The following is a 23,417-nucleotide window of genomic DNA, read 5'->3' on the forward strand; positions in this document are numbered from 1 at the left end:
TGTATCATTTTTTTTTACAACCATTTATTACAAATCAAAACCACCAACACCAAATGATCTAAACTTTCATATGTCAACGTTGGACTTACCAGAATTAGGGAAACTACTACAGTCATCAAAAGTAAAAGATAGAAATGATTCATTAATTCAATTAGAAACTTTAGCAGTTTCTAAATTAAAATTAAGTCTGAAACAATTACGTGAATTAACAACTGCTATATTTGTTTTCATTAGTAGTGATTCGAAAATATTTATAAATGGTAAAGCCAATAATAATTTAAAATTGATCAGTGTAGAATCAAGATTGAATAAAGCAAGTTACTACTTAAGGTTAATTCTAGAAAAATCAATCAAGTTCAAGTTGAATATAAAGTATAAGATTTATTTAGATATATGTTTCAAAATCAAGGAATTATTTTATTTACAAAATGAACTAGTATCGCCATGTTCAGTTGATTTTGCCATTATAACTTCATCAATTTTAAATTTAAAATATGTGAATGAACACCTAACATCAAAAGATTGGTCAAATTTATTTTACTTTTTAATTGCAATTATTGATAGAATCTTGGAAAATAATAATACAAGAATTGGGAATAATATTGGATTAAATGATAAATTATTGATCGAATTTTGGAATTCTGTACAAGCTTTGTTACAATGTGATAGTTCAATTAGTGCTATTCAATTGTTTGAGGATGATAAGTATTTTAAATTATTACCGATCATGAATAAAATTATAAAGTGTTTCAGTAAAGAGCATTTGATTTATATTACATTATTTAAGATTATTAATAAACTCATCATTCAACTAGCCACAGTCAACTACAAATTTGTCAATAAATTAATCAAGTTGGGTTTAAACATAATGTTAGTATCTCATAAAACTCATTGGGAGAAACTTCAAGATCAATTTTTAATATTTATCAACCTAGCACCTACACACCACTATATGAATTTAGAATATTTACCAAAACTTGTGGGAGATGGAGAAATTCAATTTACCGCAGATATACTAGATGATTCAATAGAAACTCAAAATGAAGAAAACAATGATACTAAATTGTGTTACAATTTGGAAGTTTTGATTGTTAATTTATTAAATGGTCAATTGGCTACTTTAGGTGAATTGTCTGTTGATCATTTTGGATTGATACCAACAAATAATGATACTACATGGTTTAAATTAAAAACAATGTACTTGAAAAATAAAGATTGTAAAGCCTGGTTGAGATTATTAGGTACTGTAAAACTTTTAAAATCTTATTTTGAAGTCAGAAAAGTAGAAGTTGTTGCTACAAGTCCAAATGAGGTTCATAATAGAAGTTCAAAATCAGAATTTTTCAACAACTATTTAGCAAACTCAAATGATATGTTAGAATTTTGTAATTTTTTAATAACTTATACAGCATCTCCACCAATACAAACTTTGGGCATACAACTTATTACATTCTACCTAGAACATTTCACTATAAGTTCAGAGAAGATCAACAGAAAAACAACAAATGGTGAAACAATTTCATCAACAGAAGCAACAACCACTGAAGCTACAAACACAACATTTGATTTTACATTATCCAACATTACAGACAAAGAAGTAGATTTACAACTTTTACTACAGCATTCATTGGCGATAGTAGTTAATGCAATGAGTAAGAAATGGATTTTACTACTAGGAAGGAGTATAATTTCACAAGGTTATATTAAACTATTCAAATCATTTAATAGAAACACCTTGCTATGTCAGCTACTCAAATCTTCATTAGTAGAGTTGAGCAAAGAAAATTATTTTATTGCATGTAATTTGATTTTTTCAATAATATCGGAATATAATTCAAATTTAAACAAAATTGTTGATGAATCAGTTCTAACTCAAATAATTACAGTTATAGATTTTGCCGAAGCGAGTGGTCCATTAGCAATAAACAATGAAAGTTTCAAATTTTGGTACGCTGTTAATAAGATTACTATTGAATTAAATGTGAAAAAAAAAAATATATTATCTCAAAAAATTGATGAATGGCTTGTTGCTAAATGGAGTAGTTCATTCAAAGCAGATCGTGAATTTTTATCACTGACTTCAAATTTAGCTGATTTTTTGAGTTGGTTATCTGGGAATACAATAAATTATCGCAATGATTCAGCATTACTCGAATTATATGATGGTCCATTCTGTTTACCTATGTACATGCAACATTTTCAACAAAAATTAGAGTCATTTATTATTCTAGAAAAACCTTCATCTATAGAACAAACTTCAACGACTCCAATTGATCTGATATCACCAGCTAAAGATCCGAAATTTTATACAAGAGTACAAGAAACTTTTAAAGAATTAAATGCAGATCCATCTGATCATATGAATTTATTGAAATGGCTAATAGTTCTACTGAGGTTAGTACAGAGCTTCAAATTTTCATCAAAAGTGGATTGGGTGGATGGCTTGAAATATCAATTAGTAATTGGTGTTGAATCTTTCCATACTTTGGATTTAAATATAGAAGATTCAGTTCAAGTTATTCAAATACTTAACAAATTTGCATCAAACATTGTGAATGATCCTTTACAAACAATGTCAAAATTTCCATTCGAGAGAATTTTAGATTTAGTGGAACCAATTCATATTCAAGAAAATAAAAGAACACCTGCTAAAAGACCATATAATGATGACGAATTAAATAATGAGTTTGCTGACATACGTGAAAATAGTTCAACCCCATCAAGTGAATTGGGACATGAATGTTCATTCATACAATTATCTCACGAACAAGTACCGGTGAGTCAATGTTTGGAATTTAAAATCACAAGCTTACAAGTAGAAGGTAAAACACAAACTGAAATTTTAAATCAATGTATTTCATTCATAGAACATCTTAAAAATGAAGCATTTTTACCTGGGTTATGGTATTTAGTTGAAACAGCTTTGTCGGATTTAGATATTTCAGAAGCTCAAGTTTTCCCATTTATTAGACTTATTAGATTATTGGGAGAAAGATTATTATCAAGTCAAATTTTTGACAGAAATGAAGTAGTTTTAGTTATTGTTTCAAAAATACTTATGTACTTAATTCCACAATTAAGGGACGTGGGAAGTGATGGTTTAATAAAAGATTGTTCGGATATAATTAATTGGTTATATGCATTAGGAAACAAAAATTTCATAAATTCAGAAATTTCATTACTTTTTTACATACAATTTCTTATCACCTATTCTCAACACAATGATGAAAATTTGATATCTCAATTATCATTAAGAAATGAGATTTTTCAAAAGTTTCAAAATTCAATTAATATTATAAAGATCAAATTGATGTCAAATTTTTATAAAAAGATTCAAAATTCAAATACCGTTTTGCAGGAAGATACGTATTCAAGATTATTTGAATCCTTCACTAATGCACATTCAGGACAAGAGAACGCAGCTACTTTTACACTATTTTTCTCAGAATTAGCTACTTCATCACCAATAGTATTAAGATTTGTCATATTCAATTTGACAGAATGTTCAAGATTTGCTTTCATGGTCCCATACTTAGAGAAAGGTTTTAAAATGATATGTTTTAACTCAAACCTAAAGAGTTCAAGAGATTTATATAAATTGGTTAAATTAGATTTATTACGAAGTTGGTGGATTTTCAATTCATTTAACTCTTTCCCAGTTCAATTATTCAAGTATAATAATTTGAATGTTTTTTTGTTTGAAAATTACAGAGATATAGTAGCAGTCATTATATCAACTAAACAACAACAACAATCATCCAACCAACTTGCAAATCAATTTCTTCAAAAATTAGCGGATTTAAAAGATGTTGAAATTGAAGTTATCATTGCTGAAAGTTTATCAAAAATTATTCCATTATGTTATTCAAAAGAAGGTATTAAAAATAAATGTTTTGAAGTTTTAGGCTCCTTTTTATCAAATTTAAAAGATGAAATGAGAGATAATATGCCTTTGATTGTTTTAGAAATCTTGACTAGCATAGAAATTTCAAAAGAAAGTGATTTAAAAAATTATTCAAAAGATCCTAGACAAACTTCTGCTTTGATTGCTGATGAATCAATAGGTGTTGAAAGTTATTCCAAACTGTGTATTTCAATAAGTTCAGGAATGGAACTAGTCAATCGTATTGTTCAAAAGTTTCATACTAATGATAAACCATTTTGGTGTTGTCAAACTTTATATTTTTTGATCAGAAGAATTGGATTGTTATTAGCTTCACAAACGAGTACCATTGAAAGACAGCTTGTTTTGAGGAAAATCAAATTGATTATTTTGATTGGTGGTAACAAATTGTTGTCATTAGAGGTTGTAAATTTGTTAACTGAGATCTTATCCCCGTTATTAAAAGATGATAATTTATCACCAGATGTTTTTAGGATTTTTTCAGCTTTTCAAAATCTATACTCAATCGAGTTTGAGCTTTCAAAAACTTTGGATACTAATTGTGCAATTCTTGTTGCCCTAAGTGAATCATTGTCTGACAAATGGTTTAGTAGCTCTTCGTTTATTAGCTTGGTAGTACAATTTGCTAGCTTTGTTGATATAGTGTCATCGAAAAATCAAGTATCACCAAAACTTAAAATCATCACTGCAAAAATCAAGTCATTACAAGGTGAAGATTTTAACTTAAATGCTTCTGACATTATGGATTGTTTAAAGATGAAACCAAATTTCAATTGGATACTGCTTTGCTCATATTGTTTTGCTTTAGTTATTGATCCACATAAGACTACTTCCGATCCTTGTGTTATCAGAACTTTACTCCAGCTAGATGATTCCCAGTTAAAGATGATATTATCTGAAAAATTTAAGATTTGGATTTCAAAATGTTTATCTGATCATTTCTGTCAAGCTAAATCTATGAACCTACTATTGTTGAGTGATAACTCAGAGTATCATGGACCTTCTGAAAATTTTTTACACAGTCATTATTTCGACTATGTAATTGAAAAATTGGTTGAGTATACCAAATCTAATAATGTTGATAATGCTGCTTGTGCTGAATCAGTATTGGCTGTATTTTTTGAGAGATTCGTCAATAATGAAAACGAATTATCCAATTTTATAAATCTGAAATATTATTTTGAAAAGATGCAGAATTATATTCTACCATTAAGATTGCAAACCTGTGTTTTATTAAATGATGAATCAGAATTAAATTATAAAGACTTGAATTTGCAAAGTATTATTGAAGACATTAATTCATTTTATATTATTGACAATTCCAAATGGTGTTCAAGTTTATATTTGGCGATTCTAAAGGAATTAGCTTCATATACATCAATTGGGTCAATAATGAGTACTTTCTTAGTTAAAGTACCTGAGTTTGCTTCCACAACTATTGCATCGTTAATTTGCTTTTATTTGCTGTTGGCTAAATCAGATGCTGAAGAGATTATTGTATCATTATTAAATGCATTTGCAAGGATGAAACATGTCGATGAAGAATCTTTAAGAGTTATATTAACTATTGTTCAAAGTATAAGAATTGCTGCCAAAACCACTAATGTCAAACAATTTTATAGCATCTTATCCAGAATTGATCTTGTTGAATATTTTAAAATGGCTGCTAAACTGAAAATGTTCAAATTTGCGTTTATGTTATTTGAAGATGTTTATGCCGGATCTGAAGAACCAACTGAATGTTTAGATACTCACTATAATGTTTTACAACAAGTTTATGAAAATTTAGATGAAGATGATTTAATTTATGGATTACCTGAAAAGACAGGTTTAGATCAAACTTTAAAAATGATATCAAATACAGTACCATCTGATATTCAATTTCAATATAGCAGTGCATGCCTTGATTCAAGTATGAAACTAGGTGCAAATAGATTAAATAACAACTTAATTCATTGTATGTCTAATTCAGGATTATTAGGTCTTTCACAAATTATTAATAATGATTACGCTGGTGGTACTGATGATGCTTATGAATGGAGTTGGAAACTATCTCAATGGAATAATCCAGTTCCTGTGGAAGCTAAGGAAGAAAACGAAATCATTTATAAAACCTTGAAACAAATTCATGATTTTCCACAAGATGGAAAAGATATTTGTGATAAAATGATATTAGAGATTATGGATAATGATAGAGCTTCTCAAAATGAAGGTGTAAAAGAGAAAAAAGAAAGAGAATATGTTTGGCTCAAATCATTAGTAACAGTATCAACGATAGGTGATACTTTAGCTTATAGAGATGATGACGTTTTACAACAACAAGATATTGAAAAAGTTGATTTCAATATGTTTGAAAATCTTATACTAGCAAAACAAACTACATTCCAAATTATGGCACAACAATTTGATACAACTTCTCATAACTTAGATGGATTATGGTCATCTGCATGTAAAGAATTGGTGGTATATAACAATTTAGCAAGATCCAATAATCAAAATCAGAAAATGATTTCATCAATGGTGATGATTGATGCAATTTGCAAAAAATTACAAGATTCTCAAAATCCTGAGGTTCAAAATATGACAAATTTATCACTTTTCCAAGCCGCTCAATCCATGTGGAAACAAGGTAATACGAATGCTCCAGTGTTAATGTTGAAAGAATTATATAATGCTGGTGGAGTTGATATTAATCATGACAATATGAAAGTAGATAAATTTTTAATTAAAGCAATGATGATCAAATGGATGTCGGAATCACGTCAGGAATTAGCTTCGAATTTAATGGAAAATCAAGTTTTACCAACAGCTGAAAAGGCTTTAATGCTTAATGATGAACATCAACAATCCAAAATTTTCAGATTATTAGCTCAGTTTAGTGAAGCTCAATATAAATCACCTTCATTGACTGAACAAATTGAGAGACTTGATAAAAGAGTTCAAGAAAAACATGATGAAATTGAAGAATTAAGAGTTCATTATCAAAATAAAAATGTGTCATCAGATGAAAAAAGGGATATTAATAAGTTCTATAATAAGTTGAAAATTATGTATGCTGCTGAGTCGGCGGATTTGAAATATGCTACGGAGAGTAGAAAACAATTTTCAGTTAAAGCTGTAGAATTCTATTTGGAAAGTATGACTATTCATAATTTTCCAGAGGAAGATTTGGATAAATTTTTTGCATTATGGTTGGAACAATCAAATGATGATGAATTGAACTTGAGAATTGAGTCAAAATTGTTAGCTTTACCGTCACATAAGTTATTAAGTTGGTGTGCTCAATTAATATCAAGATTATCCAAGGAAAACACTCCTTTTCAAATTATATTGAAAAAGTTAATTTTACAAATGTGCTTTGATCATCCTCATCATTCTTTGTATTTATTATATTCCTTGAAAAAACAATTAAATTTGGCTCAACTTGATAAGAATCCATTACTTGAATCCAAAGCTTTATCAGCTGCAGCTATATGGAGTGAATTAGCAAATCAAGATGTTCGATATATACAAGAGGTTTTGATTCCAATTGAAATATTTAGTAATGAATGTATTAAATTAGCTGAACACAAAGTTACTAAAGGTAGAGTCATGAATTTGGATAAATTAAGCTATGGAAAGTATTGGTTGAAAGAATTACCTAATATACCGCCCCCTACTAAGACATTGAAAATTGATTTGACAAAAGAATACAAAGATGTACCTGTACTATGGAAAATAGATAATAAATTAAATTTAGCATCATCAGGATTAAGCTTACCAAAAATTGCAACATTCACATTATCTGATGGTTCAACTCACAAAACTCTATTAAAGCATGGTACTGATGATTTACGTCAAGATTCAATTATGGAACAAGTATTTCAAAAAGTTCAACATATTTTTGCAAATGACAAAGAATGTAATAAAAGAAGTTTGTCAATTAGAACTTATAATGCAGTACCTTTAGGTCCGAATTCTGGTATAATTGAGTTTGTTCCGAATTCAGTTTCTTTAATTGATGTCATTAGACCTTATCATTTAAAACATGATAAATTAAAAATAGAAAAAGCTAGAGAAATGATGAAAAATGCTCAAAATAAAGATAAGATTGAAAGATTACAAGAATTTCAAAAAATTGAAAGTAAAATACAACCAGTTTTGAGATTTTTTTTCCAAGATCATTTTTTAACTTCTGATAAATGGTTTGAAAGTAAAATCAAATATACTCATGGTGTTGCTACTACATCAATAGTTGGTCATATGTTAGGTTTAGGTGATCGTCATTGTAATAATATTTTATTGGATAAACAAACTGGTGAACCAATTCATATTGATTTAGGTGTTTCATTTGATCAAGGTAAAAGTCTTCCTATCCCAGAAACAGTTCCATTTAGATTAACAAGAGATATAGTTGATGGATTTGGTATAACTGGAGTTGAAGGAGTTTTTAAAAAATCTTGTGAACATACATTAAGAGTGTTGAGAGAAAATAAAGATCATATCATTTCAATTTTAGATGTGTTACGATGGGATCCTTTATATTCATGGTCTCTATCGCCACTTAGAAAAAAGAGATTACAAGAGGATGATGAACCTGGAATTGGTATACAACCAGAAAAAGGTGATTCAGAAGTGGGTAGAGCTATACTGAATGTTTCTGATAAATTAATCGCAAATGGTTTAAGTACTGAAGCAGCAGTAAGAGAATTAATTCAAGAAGCTACAAATTCTCAAAATTTATCATTAATATATTTTGGTTGGTGTCCATTTTATTAAACAAAAAATTCATGTACAAATATAAAATCTAATGCATCCTGAATTACATTTTCAAAACTAAAAATAATTTTCAATCTCTGCATTCCAAATCAAACTGGTACTGATTTGGTCTTATTATGTTGGACAGGAATTGTACCGGCCGGGAAAATTAAATAACTATTATATGAAGTAGAAATACCAGCAAAACAAGCATAAAGTCCAAATAATGAAGACAAGAAAATTAAAACTCCTCCTCCTCTAATACATCTTGTACTTTGAACTAAATATCCAGCACTTAACATAAAAAACCCAAAATCTAATGTAAAAAACAACAACAATAAAGGCCAAGTAGATTTAAAAGTGACTAAGAACATAAAAAATGTGAAAATTGCCCAACCTAATAAAAAAAATCCAACAGCATGATTGAATTGTTCAATATCATCACCATAAGCAGAAGCAATTTGAAAAGCTGGTATGAAAATAGAACCAAAAGATAACCAAAATGATCCATATGATGTAAAAACAGTAGCTGCAAAAGTATTACCTTCACCACCAATAATGAATAATGCAACACCAGCTAAAAATTGTATAACACCACCAAAGAAAATAGCAGGTGCAATAGCAATATTAATAGTTTCAATCCCCATAGCTTGAGCTAAATATAAACCCAATACAAAAGTTGTAACTCCAAATGAAGCTAATCCAACACTTGATGCATTACCAGCTTCATGTTTTGGCCATTCAGTATAACCAGGATTAAAATCTGCTGCTGAAGGTTTTCTTAATTCACTTCTTAAAAATTTATGATTATCAATTACTGTATTTTCATCATCTGATACTAAAGTTGATGGGATGTATCTAGAACCTGATTGGACTGCTGAAAGTGGTGCTGATGCTGGTGTTAATTCTTGTAATCTTTCTTCGTCCTCTTCTGCCATTTTAATGAATACGTGAAGTAACTTTTTTGCAACAAAAGGTGTAAAACCCTCTACACACTTTAAAAATAGGGGAACCCCAAGTGTATTTATAATATGTTGTGATTATTTCTTTCCTTAAAAATCCTTCATTGGCAGTAACCCCTTGAAAGTCAAAATATGTCAAGATTATGCATTAATTTGCGAAAATATGTGAAATGTATTAGATGGTTTGATAGTTGAAAAATGAGCCAATTTGACCAGTTAAAACTTATTCATTAAAACAGCGCAACGCTATGGTTCTATCTCTGAGCATCTTCAGGATTCATTGATGATTTTATTATTGCGTATTGTGGACCTTAGATTTATAGCTTAAAAAGTAGTTTCTCGTAAATTGCACTTTAATTTTAAAGGTTATTTCAGAAATAATTTACAACCAAAATTAATATGGTACATAATAATTATTTTTGTAATACGTCAAATTTGTGAATAATAATATTATTATTTTAATCACATTGATCTTACCACGTCAACTTTAAAAGCAATGTTTTACAAATGAGTTACTACAATAATGAAGATGCATTAGATGGAACGATTTTAAAATTACCACTATCATTTATAGATAAAGAGACGTCAAAAGAATTTTTATCATCAAAGATATGGCTTTACGTTTCTAAAGCTGATACGAATTTTGATGAAGAGAATACTGAAATATCAAAGACTGGTGATTTGAACTTTACGTATATTTCATTAATTGCAATTTGGCCAGAGGGGTATTATGATACTGTAATTACGTCAAGTAATATTTATAAGATATTTGGTTCAAATGCTTATGATTTATTTCCAAGAGAAGAAACTTTTGACGTTTTTACTAATTTGTTTCCCTTGGATTTTGAAAATTTAGTAGAAAGTAGAGAAAAAGATGGGATTCATAAACAATTTACAGTTAGTGCAAGATTTGAATTATCACAATATAAATATGAATTTGAACCAGATGTAGAACTAAAAGGTAAACCATTACAAATTGTTATTAAACAAGATACTACATGGGCCCCCAAGATTGGTCAATTTGAAATGGAACCTGTAGATTTTGATGGTAAAGAAGAGTATAAATATGTTAGTGATATGTTCAACTGGATTGATTTATATAACAAACAAAATGAATCATTACTCAATTCCTATATGAAGAGTAAAAAGAAAGTAGATGAACTTGAGGAAGAAAATTTTATATTAAAAGATACTGTCAATAAACAAAAAAAAGACTATAATTTAATTATAGAAGATTTAGAAAATAAATTTTATCAAGTATTAGATGCTAAAAAGAGTAAAATTTTTGATTTACTTGAACAAGATTTACCAAAAAAAGAATTAATTGGATTAAATTCAACTTACATGGAAAAAAATGGGAAATTGAAAAATATAGATTTTAATAATATACCAAATATAGAATTTTCCAATAGAAAAAGATCCAAAAATGAAAATGGTACAACAAAGAAAAGAAAATTAGGTACTGGTAAAAGAAAAATCAAAAAAGAAGAAGAAGAAACAAGTGAAGATGAAAGTGAAGATCAATTTGCAGGTTTTGGTGGTTCAGTAAAAGTTAAAAAAGAATCACAACCACTATATAAATCAAAACTACCAAACTCTCCAGAATTAAAAGATGATTCATTTTCTTCAAATCGTATAAAAAGAGATCCAGATTCAATGTCAAAACCATTCAACCCTAAAGAATATGAACCTTTTACAAATGAATCACCTGAAATCAAAGATAGTAGTTTTTCACAATCACAATCTTTTAAAAAATCATTTGAAGCAAGAAGTGATAAAGATGTTATAAAACAAGCATTGAGTGAAGAAGATGAAGACGAAAAAGATGGGAATAATCATAGTGATGATGATGATGCTACTCAATATAGTACATCAGGAGATGAAATGGAATTAAATTTGGATTTATCAAATAACGAAGAAAATGAACCCAAAAGTATTCATGAACCAACCAAAGATCAACAAGATACTCAAGAAGATGTAGTAGCGGATAGTCAATCCGAATCAAATAACAAAGATGATAAAAATTCTACTACTCAAAGTTTCAAAGATCAAAATGATATTAATCAAAGTCAAAATAACAACAGTCAAAAAAATAATAAAAGTCAAAATGCAGTTAGTCAAGCAGATGTAGAAACAGATTATAGTGATTCTGATGATGACTGAGCAGAAAGGTTTTAAACAATATTGCAGGCAATGAGTTTAAAACTTGGAAGATATTTCAATTCAGTTGATATACGTAATTCTAATAAAAATCTCATTTACATACTTAACTCAATACATACAGTAATACATAATTTTTCAGATCAATGTGATCTCTTTCCTAATTAATATATATTTGCGGCTTAGATCTAAAGTTGATCTAAAAAAAAATTTATTTCTTGGATTAAATCAATGAAATTTTTACACGTATTTGTTTTTTTACTTAATACGTTTCTACTACAAGATTTATTTGGTTTGCTTGTTTGAGAGTATTAAACCATTGCATGAAATATAATAAGTCAAACTATATATATTCTCTTTATAATTGATGTTTTTGTATTGACCCTATTATATATTTTAATCGTTCTAGAATTTAGCGGAGCATAGCCTTATAATAGCACAAAACATAAAATTAACATAAAAGGAAGTTTTAAACTTGTTGAGTATTATTAACGGGTTTTAATTATTAATTATGTACTATTGGATTATGGATTATTAATTGAAAATCTTAATAGCCTAAATACGGATCTCTTGGAGGGATAATTTTAAGGAAATAAAACTTAATTTTGATTCTACTATATTCAAATTTTTATTCTGCTACATTCATGAGAAAGTTAAGAAATCTATAAATAGAATATAACTTCAGTTTTTTACATAGTAACGCGTTTATATCATGACAAAGTATTGTAGTTGATAACTTACTTATTATGAACTATTCTTCATAAGCCTTATAGAGTAGGTCTAAAGATTTGTTTTATAAACTTTAGTTTAATCAGATCAATATTAAATATATAATTATATTCTCTAGCTATATGTCTATATAAACTATTTTTTTGTTAGCAGATCAATATAAAAAAAAAATTTTACTAACAAAAAAAAATCTCTTCCATACATTTTAAAATTTTCCACTAACAAAAAAAAAATTAAATCTATATAGAAAAACATCATCATTCTTTTTTTTTTTTGCCAACTTACATTCACTTACTTTTTAATCAACTATAAATCAACAACTGAAACGTTAATATATCATTTAAAAGCTTATTTATTCATTTCTTCAACATTTTATCATTTACTTTTAATAGAGGGGAAATATTGTGATAACTTTTAAATAATTATATAAAGTAATAGAAAAAAGTGTTGACAAAAATATACATATAGGAAAGACAGAAACAGTACTCTTTTTTTTCATTTTTCATTAAGATAACTTTCATTTCATTTCGAATTATTCATTGTTAATATAGAATTGTTTACATTAATTTTCATTTCGAGATAATTTATAACCATTTTTTTCAACATACAATTTTAAAGAGACAATATTTTTTTTTAAAGTTGTTTAGTTTACGTTATAATCTTGTTCATAGTTTATTCAGAATTTATCAATAAGTTTTTACATCGCATCAACTTGTTCATATTTTGAGTTCGTTTCAGATCATTTAATTTAATTTTTTCAAATTTTTTATTGCATTTTTATACAAATTTTTCCACGAATTTTCAAGACGAAATTTTGGTTTCAAAGAATTTATATACTCATTTTATTTCTTAATATTTATAATTTGGCATTTAAAAATAAAAGTTATACTTCAACTTGTTTTTATATATTACAGTTTTTCATTTTTACATTTTGGTGGGTAATTATTAAAATATTTTCATTTTTTTTTTTAATTAATTTGTATCTTATTATATTTTAACTAAAAGGTTGTTTCCATATTTATAAATAGTTTTTATCATTATGTCATACCAAGATCCATATCAAGGAATGTCTCAACAATATATTGGACAACAATATTATCCTCAATATTATACTCCACAAACTCAATACGAAGAACCAGAAAATTTTCAAATTGATAATGGTAATGGAAATTATGATCAACAATATCATCAAAATGGATTACATCATCATCAAAATTTTGATCAAAATCAATATCAACCAGATTTAAATTTTCAAAATATTAACGCGTATAATAATGGAATAGATGCTCCTGCAATTGGTACAACAATTGGTGGAGAATTTTATACAGAAGATGGAAATTTTGCAAATAATAATTTACAAGGTGGAATTTATCAAAATTTATCACCTTCAGATTATGATCAAAATTTATTACAACAACAAGATATATATCAACAACAACCTCAACAACAGCAACAACAACCTATCCATGGTGCTAATTCTGCAGCTCCTTCAAGAACAGTTTATTTAGGTAATATACCATCAGATGTTGAACCTCATGAATTATTAGATTATGTTCGTTCAGGTATATTGGAGAATGTTAAAATTATTCCATCTAAAAATTGTGCATTTATTTCATTTATTGATCATCAATCTGCTTTATTATTTCATTCTGATTGTATATTAAAAAAATTAAATATTAAAGGTCATGATATTAGAATTGGATGGGGTAAAAATACTCAAATTTTACCAGCTGTTTTAGAAGCTATACAAAGAGATGGAGCTACAAGAAATGTTTATTTAGGTAATTTAAATAATCCAATAACTGGTGAAACTATAACCGAAGATGAATTGAAAGATGATTTATCATGTTATGGTATTATAGATTCTATTAAAATCATTTCAGAAAAGGGAATTGCATTCATTCATTTTTTAAGTATATTAAGTGCTATTAGGTGTGTTGCAAATTTACCATTAAAAGAAAAATATTTAGATAAAAAATGTTTTTATGGTAAAGATAGATGTGCATTTATAACCAAAACTCAACAACATAATGCAGCTCAATATTTAGGTTTAGCACCAGGTATGGAACATATAGTTACAGCAGCAGATCGAGAATTTATATCATCAGCTTTAGTTCAACAATCAGCTGCTGCAGCACAAATTGCTACTCAAGCAGGTGGTGCAAATAATTTGGGTAATCGTACAGTATATTTAGGTAATCTACATCAAGAATCATCAGTTGAAGAAATTTGTAATGTTGTAAGAGGTGGATTATTACAAAGTATAAGATTTTTAAAAGAAAGACATGTTTGTTTTATTACTTTTATTGATCCTATTGCAGCAGCTCAATTTTTTGCAATGTGTCAATTGCATGGATTAACTATACATAATAGAAGAATTAAAGTTGGTTGGGGAAAACATTCAGGACCTTTAAGTAATGCATTATCATTAGCTGTATCTAATGGAGCTTCAAGAAATATTTATATTGGAAATTTAAATAATTTTAATTTATATAACCCTCAAAAATTAAGAGATGATTTTTCAAAATTTGGAGATATTGAACAAATTAATTATTTAGAAGAAAAAAATTGTGCTTTCATTAATTTTGTTAATATTGCAAATGCTATAAAAGCCATAGATGGTATAAAATCATTTCAAGATTATAAAAATCTTAAAATTAATTTCGGTAAAGATAGATGTGGGAATTTACCAAGACAATTTCAAAACCAACCACAACAACATCAACAACATCAACATCAACAAAATTTATCAATTCATTCAGCTCATTCAAATAATGGGAATGGTATTGGTGGACCTTTAGGAATATTAGATAATCATATTGAATCACAAGATTTAAATATTGATAATCCAAGTGGATCAAATTCATTTTCAGATTTAGGTGAATTTAAAGAAGATACTCCACAATCTATAACAACTCATGGTAATTTAGATGGATTTGAAATTCAAACTCAATCTCCAATTAATGATTTAAAATTTTAAAATCTTTTAAAGACGTAAATAGATTTAATGACTATATATCAAATAAAATAAATACATAAACCATTTAACGAATATACAAACACTGGGTATTGTAGACTATATTAATCCCTAGAGCGTAAAATACATTTGATTATTTTTCTATCTAATCCTAGGTACTATTCCAATAAATAAAACCATAACAATAAAAACAACAACAATAACAACTGACATTTTAATTAAAAACCAAATACTTATTTTATTACCAGATTTATTACCTAAATAATTCTTTAAATTATTTTCAATTGATTTTAAAAAAGTAGAATTTTTTATAAGATTTTCATTAGTTTCATTAATAACTTGAAGATCAGCACCTAATATCTTAGTACTTAAATTTAAAGCACTTTGTTTTAATGTACTTGTTAATTGTGATAATTCGTTTATAATATCTTCTTGTATTGATTCATGATAATCATTTTGAGATTCGGTGGTGGTGGTGGTGAGTTTTTTTGAAGGTGTTGATAATAATCTTTTACGAAGTTCTGTAAGATTATCTGTTTCTGCAATTGATGAGTTTCTTTGTTTTAGTATTTGTTCAGGTTGTGGATTAGTTGTAGTTATTTCTATTGATGATGATGGTGAATTTTGAGAATTATATATATCGATAAGTTTATTTGTAATATATAATTTTTCATCAATTAAATCAATTAGAAGTGATTCTATTTTTGATTTTAATGATTTATAATTTTTATTTCTTTGATGATTTTGTAAAGATGATAGTTGTTGTAGGAGTGATGATTGAATTAATTGTAATTTTAATTTTGGAATATATGGTGATGCTTTAGTGGTTTGATTTGAGCTTATTGTTATCAAATTGGGAAGATTCAAATCATTAATTTCTTGTTCATAGTTCTTTATTATGTTTGTTATTGTTTGAATTGATGGTTGTTGTTGTACTGTAGTCGTCATCTATATTTGATTTGTTAGTGGTTATATTTTTGATTTTTGATTTAGCGCATTTAAAAAATCTAATGATAGTTGGAATATCTTTAGTTCAGCAAAACTAGAGTTATTTCGCTACGCAAAATTATGAAGCCTTGAAGTATAAAACCAGTAAGTCATAAGTTACTACATCATGCTTTCATAAGATTATAATAAGATTACAGAAAAGTATAAAAAAATGTTAGCCCAACTACTATCAAACAACGATCTACGGATTACAAAAAATGATCGTGGTTAGCGAAAAAGGCTTATAACTATTCTAAGAATTCTAAAAACCAATGTAAGGTATGTAATCAACTGCTACTAGAGCAAGTTTGTAATCTCTTTTTATAGGTTTCTTATATCCTTTTTGACATAAAGAAGAAGAAGAAGAAGAAGTAGGTGAAATTTTAGTTGTAAGGAAATAAAATTTTTTTGATGTTAGAATTTTTTTTGTTGTGCACTACTTTATCTTGAGGTTAAGATGTTAACTTTTTTTTTGCAACCAATTTTCTGAACATCCCTCATGTTTAAGATGGTTAAAGAATTAAGATAATGATCTTGACTCAATACTTTTAATTTGAACCATAATATTATGGTAAACTATTAAGGTTTGTGTTTCTTACTAACTTTTCTCATATCATTTTTAAAAATTCAATATCTTCAGTGTTTTAATAATACAACTATATTTTGAAGCAAAAATTTGAAGATATATAAAAAGTTACTAAAAATAGATTATGATATAAGTTTCGAGAATATATACGATGAAGATTCGATTACAAATATAAGAAGCACTCATAATCAAGAAAAATCAACAAACTTTACTTTCTAATTGTAATCTGATCCAAAGAAGGAAAAAAATTTAAGTTTAAATTTAAAAACGTTTAAGCATTTATAGGGCAAAAAAAGGTTTGAATGACCTTCACTTTAATTGATGTTATAACACTATGGTTTTGAGCTTAACATTTACAGTTATGTAATTAATAAATCAACTTTTGACAGAATATTGTTTTACGTAAATTCTTAAATATTGTATACAAAATATGTCTGTCGGGCTTATATAAAATACTTGAGATCTAATCATGTGATTTAGAATTTTTCCAAAAATTCAAAATTGTCGGGCTAGTAAAAAAATAATAATAAGATTTAAGTTTTGTGTCTTAAAATGTCAAAATCTTTTCAGATCTCATATATTATGTAGATTTGAGATCTCTTAAATTAATAGATTTATTGATTCATCATAACAAAAATCTAATGAACTTATTGATTAATACTTAAGGAAGTTCTAATCATAAGACTAAGACTGATTTGAAGATTTTAATTCTTCATGATAAATACTTCTCAGCACACAAATGAACATAAATCTTAATTCCATTCTTAATTTTGTAACTGAAAAATTATTTGAAAAGAAAAAAATAATAAATTTCGTTCCTGAAATTTTCAATATAAAAAATAATTTCACCTTGTTATTTTATAAAATTAATTATGAATTCTCGAGATCAGTTTTCTTCAATTTTAATCATTGAATATTATTAATATTATATTTAACTAAATGTTTATCTAAATAATAATAATATTAATCTTTATCTTTATTAATTTCTTGGAAGTTTCTAAAGAATATGTATTAACCCTTACGAAATTATAATTTAAACTAAAGATTTAGCTATTTTCTAATTCTGGTAAATATATGAATAAATTGATTAGATTATACCCCAGTTAAATAAAAAAAAGAATAGAGAATAAATACATTTTAGATTGTGGGTGTAAATTGTATTTTTCAAAGATGAAATTTTTATAATATTAAAAAATACATCATAATGGAAAAATGTCAATTTGACACCGATTTTATTATACAGATAAAAAGTCAAATAATAATACAGCACAAAAACTAAAATTTTCGAAGGGTTGGAAGGTGTAATAAAATATTCAAGTACTCACCATGAAGAAATACTGAATATATAATCAATTACTATAAGCTGAGTTTCTCAAATTTTAACCAAAGGAATTAAATTACTAACTTGATCTCTTGAAAAATGATCAAATAATAAGTATTGTTGCTATCAATTTAGTCCATATTAATTTTACAATTAGTTCTACGCTTACAAAGTAATTTTAATTTATTAATTAATTGTAGTATACTTATAATAATTTCATCAAACGTATATTCTCAATATTCTTAATAGAAATTTAAATTTTTAAAATTACACAAAAAAGTAATAAAAAAAAATTTCTAAATATAAAAATAAAAAATAAAAATATAAAAAAATAAAAAAAAAAAAAATAACAAAAATAAAAAAAATTAAAAAATATAACAAACAATAGAAAGAAAAAAATCAACAATTTCAATAATTAAAATTAATATAATTTTTCTATTACAAATTTTTCATAAGATCAACAAATCAGTTCTACAACCAATTTTATTCAACTTTTATTCAATCGCTAATTATTCATATTCATATTCAAAAACTTACTTATCAATATTACTAAATCATAAGGTTACATAGCTCCTGAAAGTAAAACCTTAAATAATTTTAGATTTTAATTTTTTCCACCTGTTCCCTTACCAGAACTAAATACAACAAGATTTTATTTCATATTTCATTCGTTTTTCAAATTTACTTAATTAAAGTTTTTTACTGATTCAAATCATCTTTGAAATCATCATAATTACTAGATATTATCAATTATTAAAGTAAAAGGTCAGATATTCATAAAAATTTTTTTTGTTGTTTATTTATACAATTCTTTTAATTATTCACTACATATACATATTCACTCACTAAATTTTTTTATTATATGATAATATAACTACTATCAACTTTTAACAACTTCAAATTAAATTATAGAATACTAAAATATAGATTAAATCATAATACCAAATAATATCATGACAGAGTCTATAATATCAATAAATAAAATAACGAAAAAAGCTATATTTATACAATTATTATTTTTAATAACAAAAGTAAAATCAGATTCTTGGTCATCATTAGGTTGTTTTAAATCATCATCATTATCAAATACTCAATCTCAAGGTACTTATACTTTCCAATCATCAGGTTGGTGTCAATCACAATGTTCAGGTAAAAGAATTATTGGTTTAACTAATGGTAATCAATGTTATTGTGGTTCAACTGATCCTTCAAATAAAGTTGATGATTCAAATTGTAATATTGATTGTCAAGGTTATGATAAAGAAAATTGTGGAGGGAATGGTTATTTTACTGTTTTTGTTAATTCAGATGCTAGTAATGAAGAAAATAATAATGATTCAAGTTCAAGTTCAAGTTCAAGTTCTTCAAGTACTGAATCTTCTTCACCTACAACTAGATCAACGTCATCACAACAACCACAAACTAGTACAGTAAAAGAAACAACGACTGCACAACCACAAACTACACTGACTACATCATCTTCATCATCATCAAGTACATCACCTACAACAACTTCACAAACTTCATCTATTCAACCAACTACAGTAATATCAACAGTAGTAAATTCTTCAAATAATGGACAACAATCAGTCATATATAAAACAATTATAGAGCGTCCATCTACATCATCTCAAGATTCATCATCATCAACCACCGCAACTTCATCATCTAATACCCCATCTCCAACATCATCAAACCCATCATCATCATCATCCACCACCACCACCACCACATCAAGAAATCAGTCAAAAGGAACATCAGGAGGAGTAATAGCAGGAGCAGTAGTAGGCTCAGTAGCAGGTGTAGCAGCAATAGCAGCATTAATTTTCGGATGGTGTTGGTACAGAAGAAGAAAATCAGATGATAATGATTTCGATGATCAATTTACATTATCAGGACCTGAAAAATCTTCAGGTAATGGTGGTTCAAATAATGGTTTAAATCAAATGTCACAAATTAATGATCCAAACCCCTTCTTATTAGCTGGTGGTTATAATCATTTTGATACTTCTCAACAACAAACTCCAAGAAATCAAATTCAAAATTCAAGAACAATATCTTCTAGAAATGGATCTAATGGAGGTGGAACAGCAACCACTGCAGGAGCAGCAGCAGCATTTGGTCATGATCATAAATATAGTTCAAGTGGTGGAACAAGTAATGGTATAGGTGGTGATTCATTTGGATCACATAATGATGATTACGCATTTTATGATCCAGATCATCAACATATAGATACTCCAAACACTCACACACAAACCAATCCTGGGTTTTTAAATTCTCCCGATCCTGAATTTGGTCGTAGAAAATTAAGTAATGGTTCATTACCTGATATGATTGCTAGAGAACCCGGATCTTTGAAAGTGGTTAATAATTAGATTAGAAAAAAGTTTTAGTTTCTTTTCATTTAAAAGATTTTTTAGGATATTATTATAATTATCTAAAGTCTAACGTTACGAATTAATATACATATACAATTAACAAATTCGATTTCCTTCGATATTCTACTCTTACGACTGTAATGATGATACTGATAGTGATGATTGAGATAGTAGATTAGATACATTAGTCTAGATCTAGTTTGAGTCACAAAATCAAAACGTACCTAAAATAGATATCGCGAATTTACGTGAAGTGAAGTAAAAGAAGAAATTTAGTCAAATTTCAAAACAAATAAACAAATACACAAAAACTATTTACTGAAAAACCTTATAAAAAGATTTGAGTTATTTTTAGTTCTGATGAGTTCTTAGTTCTTTCAGATTTATTGATCATTTACAATCTGGAAAAACCGGTGGTTCAGAAGCAATTGATGAACAAAGATTTTGATAATTTCGAATAGTCAATTAATAGATGAACAAAATTAGTTGATAATAATATACCAAAATCTAATCTAGTATTTCATTTATCGGGGATGCATCAAATTTGATCCAATTTGGTCCATCAGTCAATATTAAAAAATCAAGACATTATAATTGTTATATGAAACATAATTATACATCCAACTAGTTCCAGAACTTCGAGGAGTTTAATTATAGTAAACAAACCTTTCGAAGAGAAGTAATGAAAGGCGTTAAAACTTATATAACGTCATTAACCGCAGCAGAACAAAAAAAAAAAAAAAGATTTGCGTGAATTCATGGAGTAATTTATTTAGTTGTTTAGTTTGTAATGTAAATAAATAAATAAAATTTTCAGTAACGAAGTAAAACTATTTTGATTTTTGGGTTTATTTTGTGGGTTTCATGCGAGTGAAGAAAAGTTTAAATTTTTTTTGATCAGACAGGAAAAGAATAGGTTAAGTCCGCGCTCGATGTCCGTTTGAGAGTAATGTGTTGTAGTATATGAGATGTTGTATTTGCAGAAGTATGATTAAGTTGAAACTGCCTGAGATATATTAAGCTAGAGCTTTGCTTATTCTGAAATTGTAAGGAATCGTTTTTCATGTCTTACATCGTGGCGAATTTATTCGGATTAAAGAGAAAAAAGTAATATGACAGAAAATAATAAAATTAATTTCAGACACTAAATTTATAATAATTTATTTTTTTTTCGTTTCAAGTTTTTTGGTGTACTTGAAATTTGACAGTTTTTATGTATTGAACGGAAATATGCGTAACTTGTGGTAAAGCGGATATGTGCTGTTTTGATTCTGATTTTCGAGTAATTTAAAACTATTTCAAATTGTTTCATGTTTCAGAATTTTTTCACGACCAAATAGTAATTGATGACTTGAAATAAGGTGTCAAACTTTTTTAATGAAAATTTTTTCGTTTCTTTTAAAGTAAAAACGTCATAAGTTCAATCAAAACAGTTCCAAAATGAATTTGAGCTCCAAGTACAAATGGCAATAATCACAGCTAATTCTATTTTTATCTTTGTTGGTATTATTTTACACATTTTGTAGCTTTTTAAATGGAAATTTAAATTTCGTTGTTCATAATTGAAACTTCTTGTTTTGGACTTTAAATTAGCAATGAAAACAAATTGTAAATAAGTTTAAGTATTAAACGTTAACAACATTATAAAAATTTAGTAGAATCGATAATTTTTAGATCAAGGAAATAACTAGTCATATTATATTTAGTCAATCAATACATTTGCAGTTTCTTTTACAAGTAAATTTGGAAATTTATTGAGAAAAAAACCTTAAGTTTCAATGAGTTAGTTTCAAAATTTATTTGAATTAATTACTGCCTTAGAATAAAAGCATGTGTTTTTATTAAAGTTATGATATTTTATAAAACTTCACCCCCAATCTAATTTTACTTAAATATAATTCTGATTAACAGAAAAATAAATTGATTGTTTGATGGAATGACTAATATTGAAGGTTTTTGATAGTTTCAGTTTTGGGAAAAATTTATTGACTTTTTAAGATTGATCCTGCTTGTGTTTAACAGAGGTAAAGTAACTTGTCAAGTTCTGTTCTATATATATTTTACTGTAGAAGCTTCAATTACAGTAACATGTCTTTCTCAATTATCTTTGTACTTTTCGGGTTGCTCAAGTTTAAATGAGATTAAAGTTATATCAATGGATACAGTTAGTTGAGTTAATGTCTATAACTAAAATAGCTGAAAAATCTTTAGCTCTTACGGTAGTTACTCACTGTACGCTATGAAGTTGAAACTTGTGCATAATTTTCTTGGGGAAGTTATAAATTAAGTTCATCCATTAATTTAAATTCAATACGGACTTTTGCTACATTAGGTAAAATTTTGTTATGTGTTATATTTTGAAACAAATTTTCGAACAATAGAAGTTCAATTTTTATTATTATTTTGTCACGAGAGAAAATTTATATAAATAATACTTTGATTTTTCTTTTTAAACAATTCATTCCAGTTTTTCAAGCTCATTTTGAAATCCTAGAATTATGAAAGTTTCAATTCGTATTTCTCCAACTAGCCCTGGACAGGGTTAATCTTGCGTGTTAGATTCCTTTGTTTCGAAATCCTACGAATTTTTTTGATATGTTTGTTTATTTATGATTCAAATTTAGTAGAATTTTTTGGGGAACAAACTATTGACTTGTTGAAACTTTTAATTTT

General features: G+C 26.9%; 6 protein-coding genes across 6 annotated transcripts; 4 read left to right on the plus strand and 2 right to left on the minus strand. All coding sequences in view use genetic code 12, as the record gives it.

Moving 5' to 3' along the window:
- Positions 1–70: 70 nt before the first annotated feature.
- On the plus strand, positions 71–8,662 carry TEL1 (DNA-binding protein kinase; the record flags this gene model as incomplete). The annotated part of the gene is made up of 1 exon (XM_051765804.1): positions 71–8,662. One exon carries the CDS (start codon positions 71–73, stop codon positions 8,660–8,662), a length of 8,592 nt encoding a protein of 2,863 aa, XP_051622494.1.
- An 89-nt stretch (positions 8,663–8,751) lies between these two features.
- KGF54_000505 (acetate uptake transporter family protein) lies at positions 8,752–9,579 on the minus strand (the record flags this gene model as incomplete). The annotated part of the gene is made up of 1 exon (XM_051765815.1): positions 8,752–9,579. One exon carries the CDS (start codon positions 9,577–9,579, stop codon positions 8,752–8,754), a length of 828 nt encoding a protein of 275 aa, XP_051622495.1.
- Positions 9,580–10,110: 531 nt separating this feature from the next.
- On the plus strand, positions 10,111–11,766 carry KGF54_000506 (uncharacterized protein; the record flags this gene model as incomplete). Its single annotated transcript, XM_051765826.1, has 1 exon — positions 10,111–11,766. One exon carries the CDS (start codon positions 10,111–10,113, stop codon positions 11,764–11,766), a length of 1,656 nt encoding a protein of 551 aa, XP_051622496.1.
- Positions 11,767–13,531: 1,765 nt separating this feature from the next.
- KGF54_000507 (uncharacterized protein) lies at positions 13,532–15,472 on the plus strand (the record flags this gene model as incomplete). Its single annotated transcript, XM_051765837.1, has 1 exon — positions 13,532–15,472. The coding sequence occupies one exon, from the start codon at positions 13,532–13,534 to the stop codon at positions 15,470–15,472; it is 1,941 nt and encodes a 646-aa protein (XP_051622497.1).
- A 138-nt stretch (positions 15,473–15,610) lies between these two features.
- Positions 15,611–16,417, minus strand: KGF54_000508 (SNAP receptor; the record flags this gene model as incomplete). The annotated part of the gene is made up of 1 exon (XM_051765848.1): positions 15,611–16,417. One exon carries the CDS (start codon positions 16,415–16,417, stop codon positions 15,611–15,613), a length of 807 nt encoding a protein of 268 aa, XP_051622498.1.
- A 2,899-nt stretch (positions 16,418–19,316) lies between these two features.
- On the plus strand, positions 19,317–20,741 carry WSC2 (Wsc2p; the record flags this gene model as incomplete). Its single annotated transcript, XM_051765859.1, has 1 exon — positions 19,317–20,741. The coding sequence occupies one exon, from the start codon at positions 19,317–19,319 to the stop codon at positions 20,739–20,741; it is 1,425 nt and encodes a 474-aa protein (XP_051622499.1).
- Between the last annotated feature and the right edge of the window lie 2,676 nt (positions 20,742–23,417).

The sequence above is a fragment of the Candida jiufengensis genome, assembly GCF_024610255.1.
Source record: "Candida jiufengensis strain CBS 10846 chromosome Unknown scaffold8, whole genome shotgun sequence".
Lineage (NCBI taxonomy): Eukaryota > Fungi > Ascomycota > Pichiomycetes > Serinales > Debaryomycetaceae > Lodderomyces > Lodderomyces jiufengensis.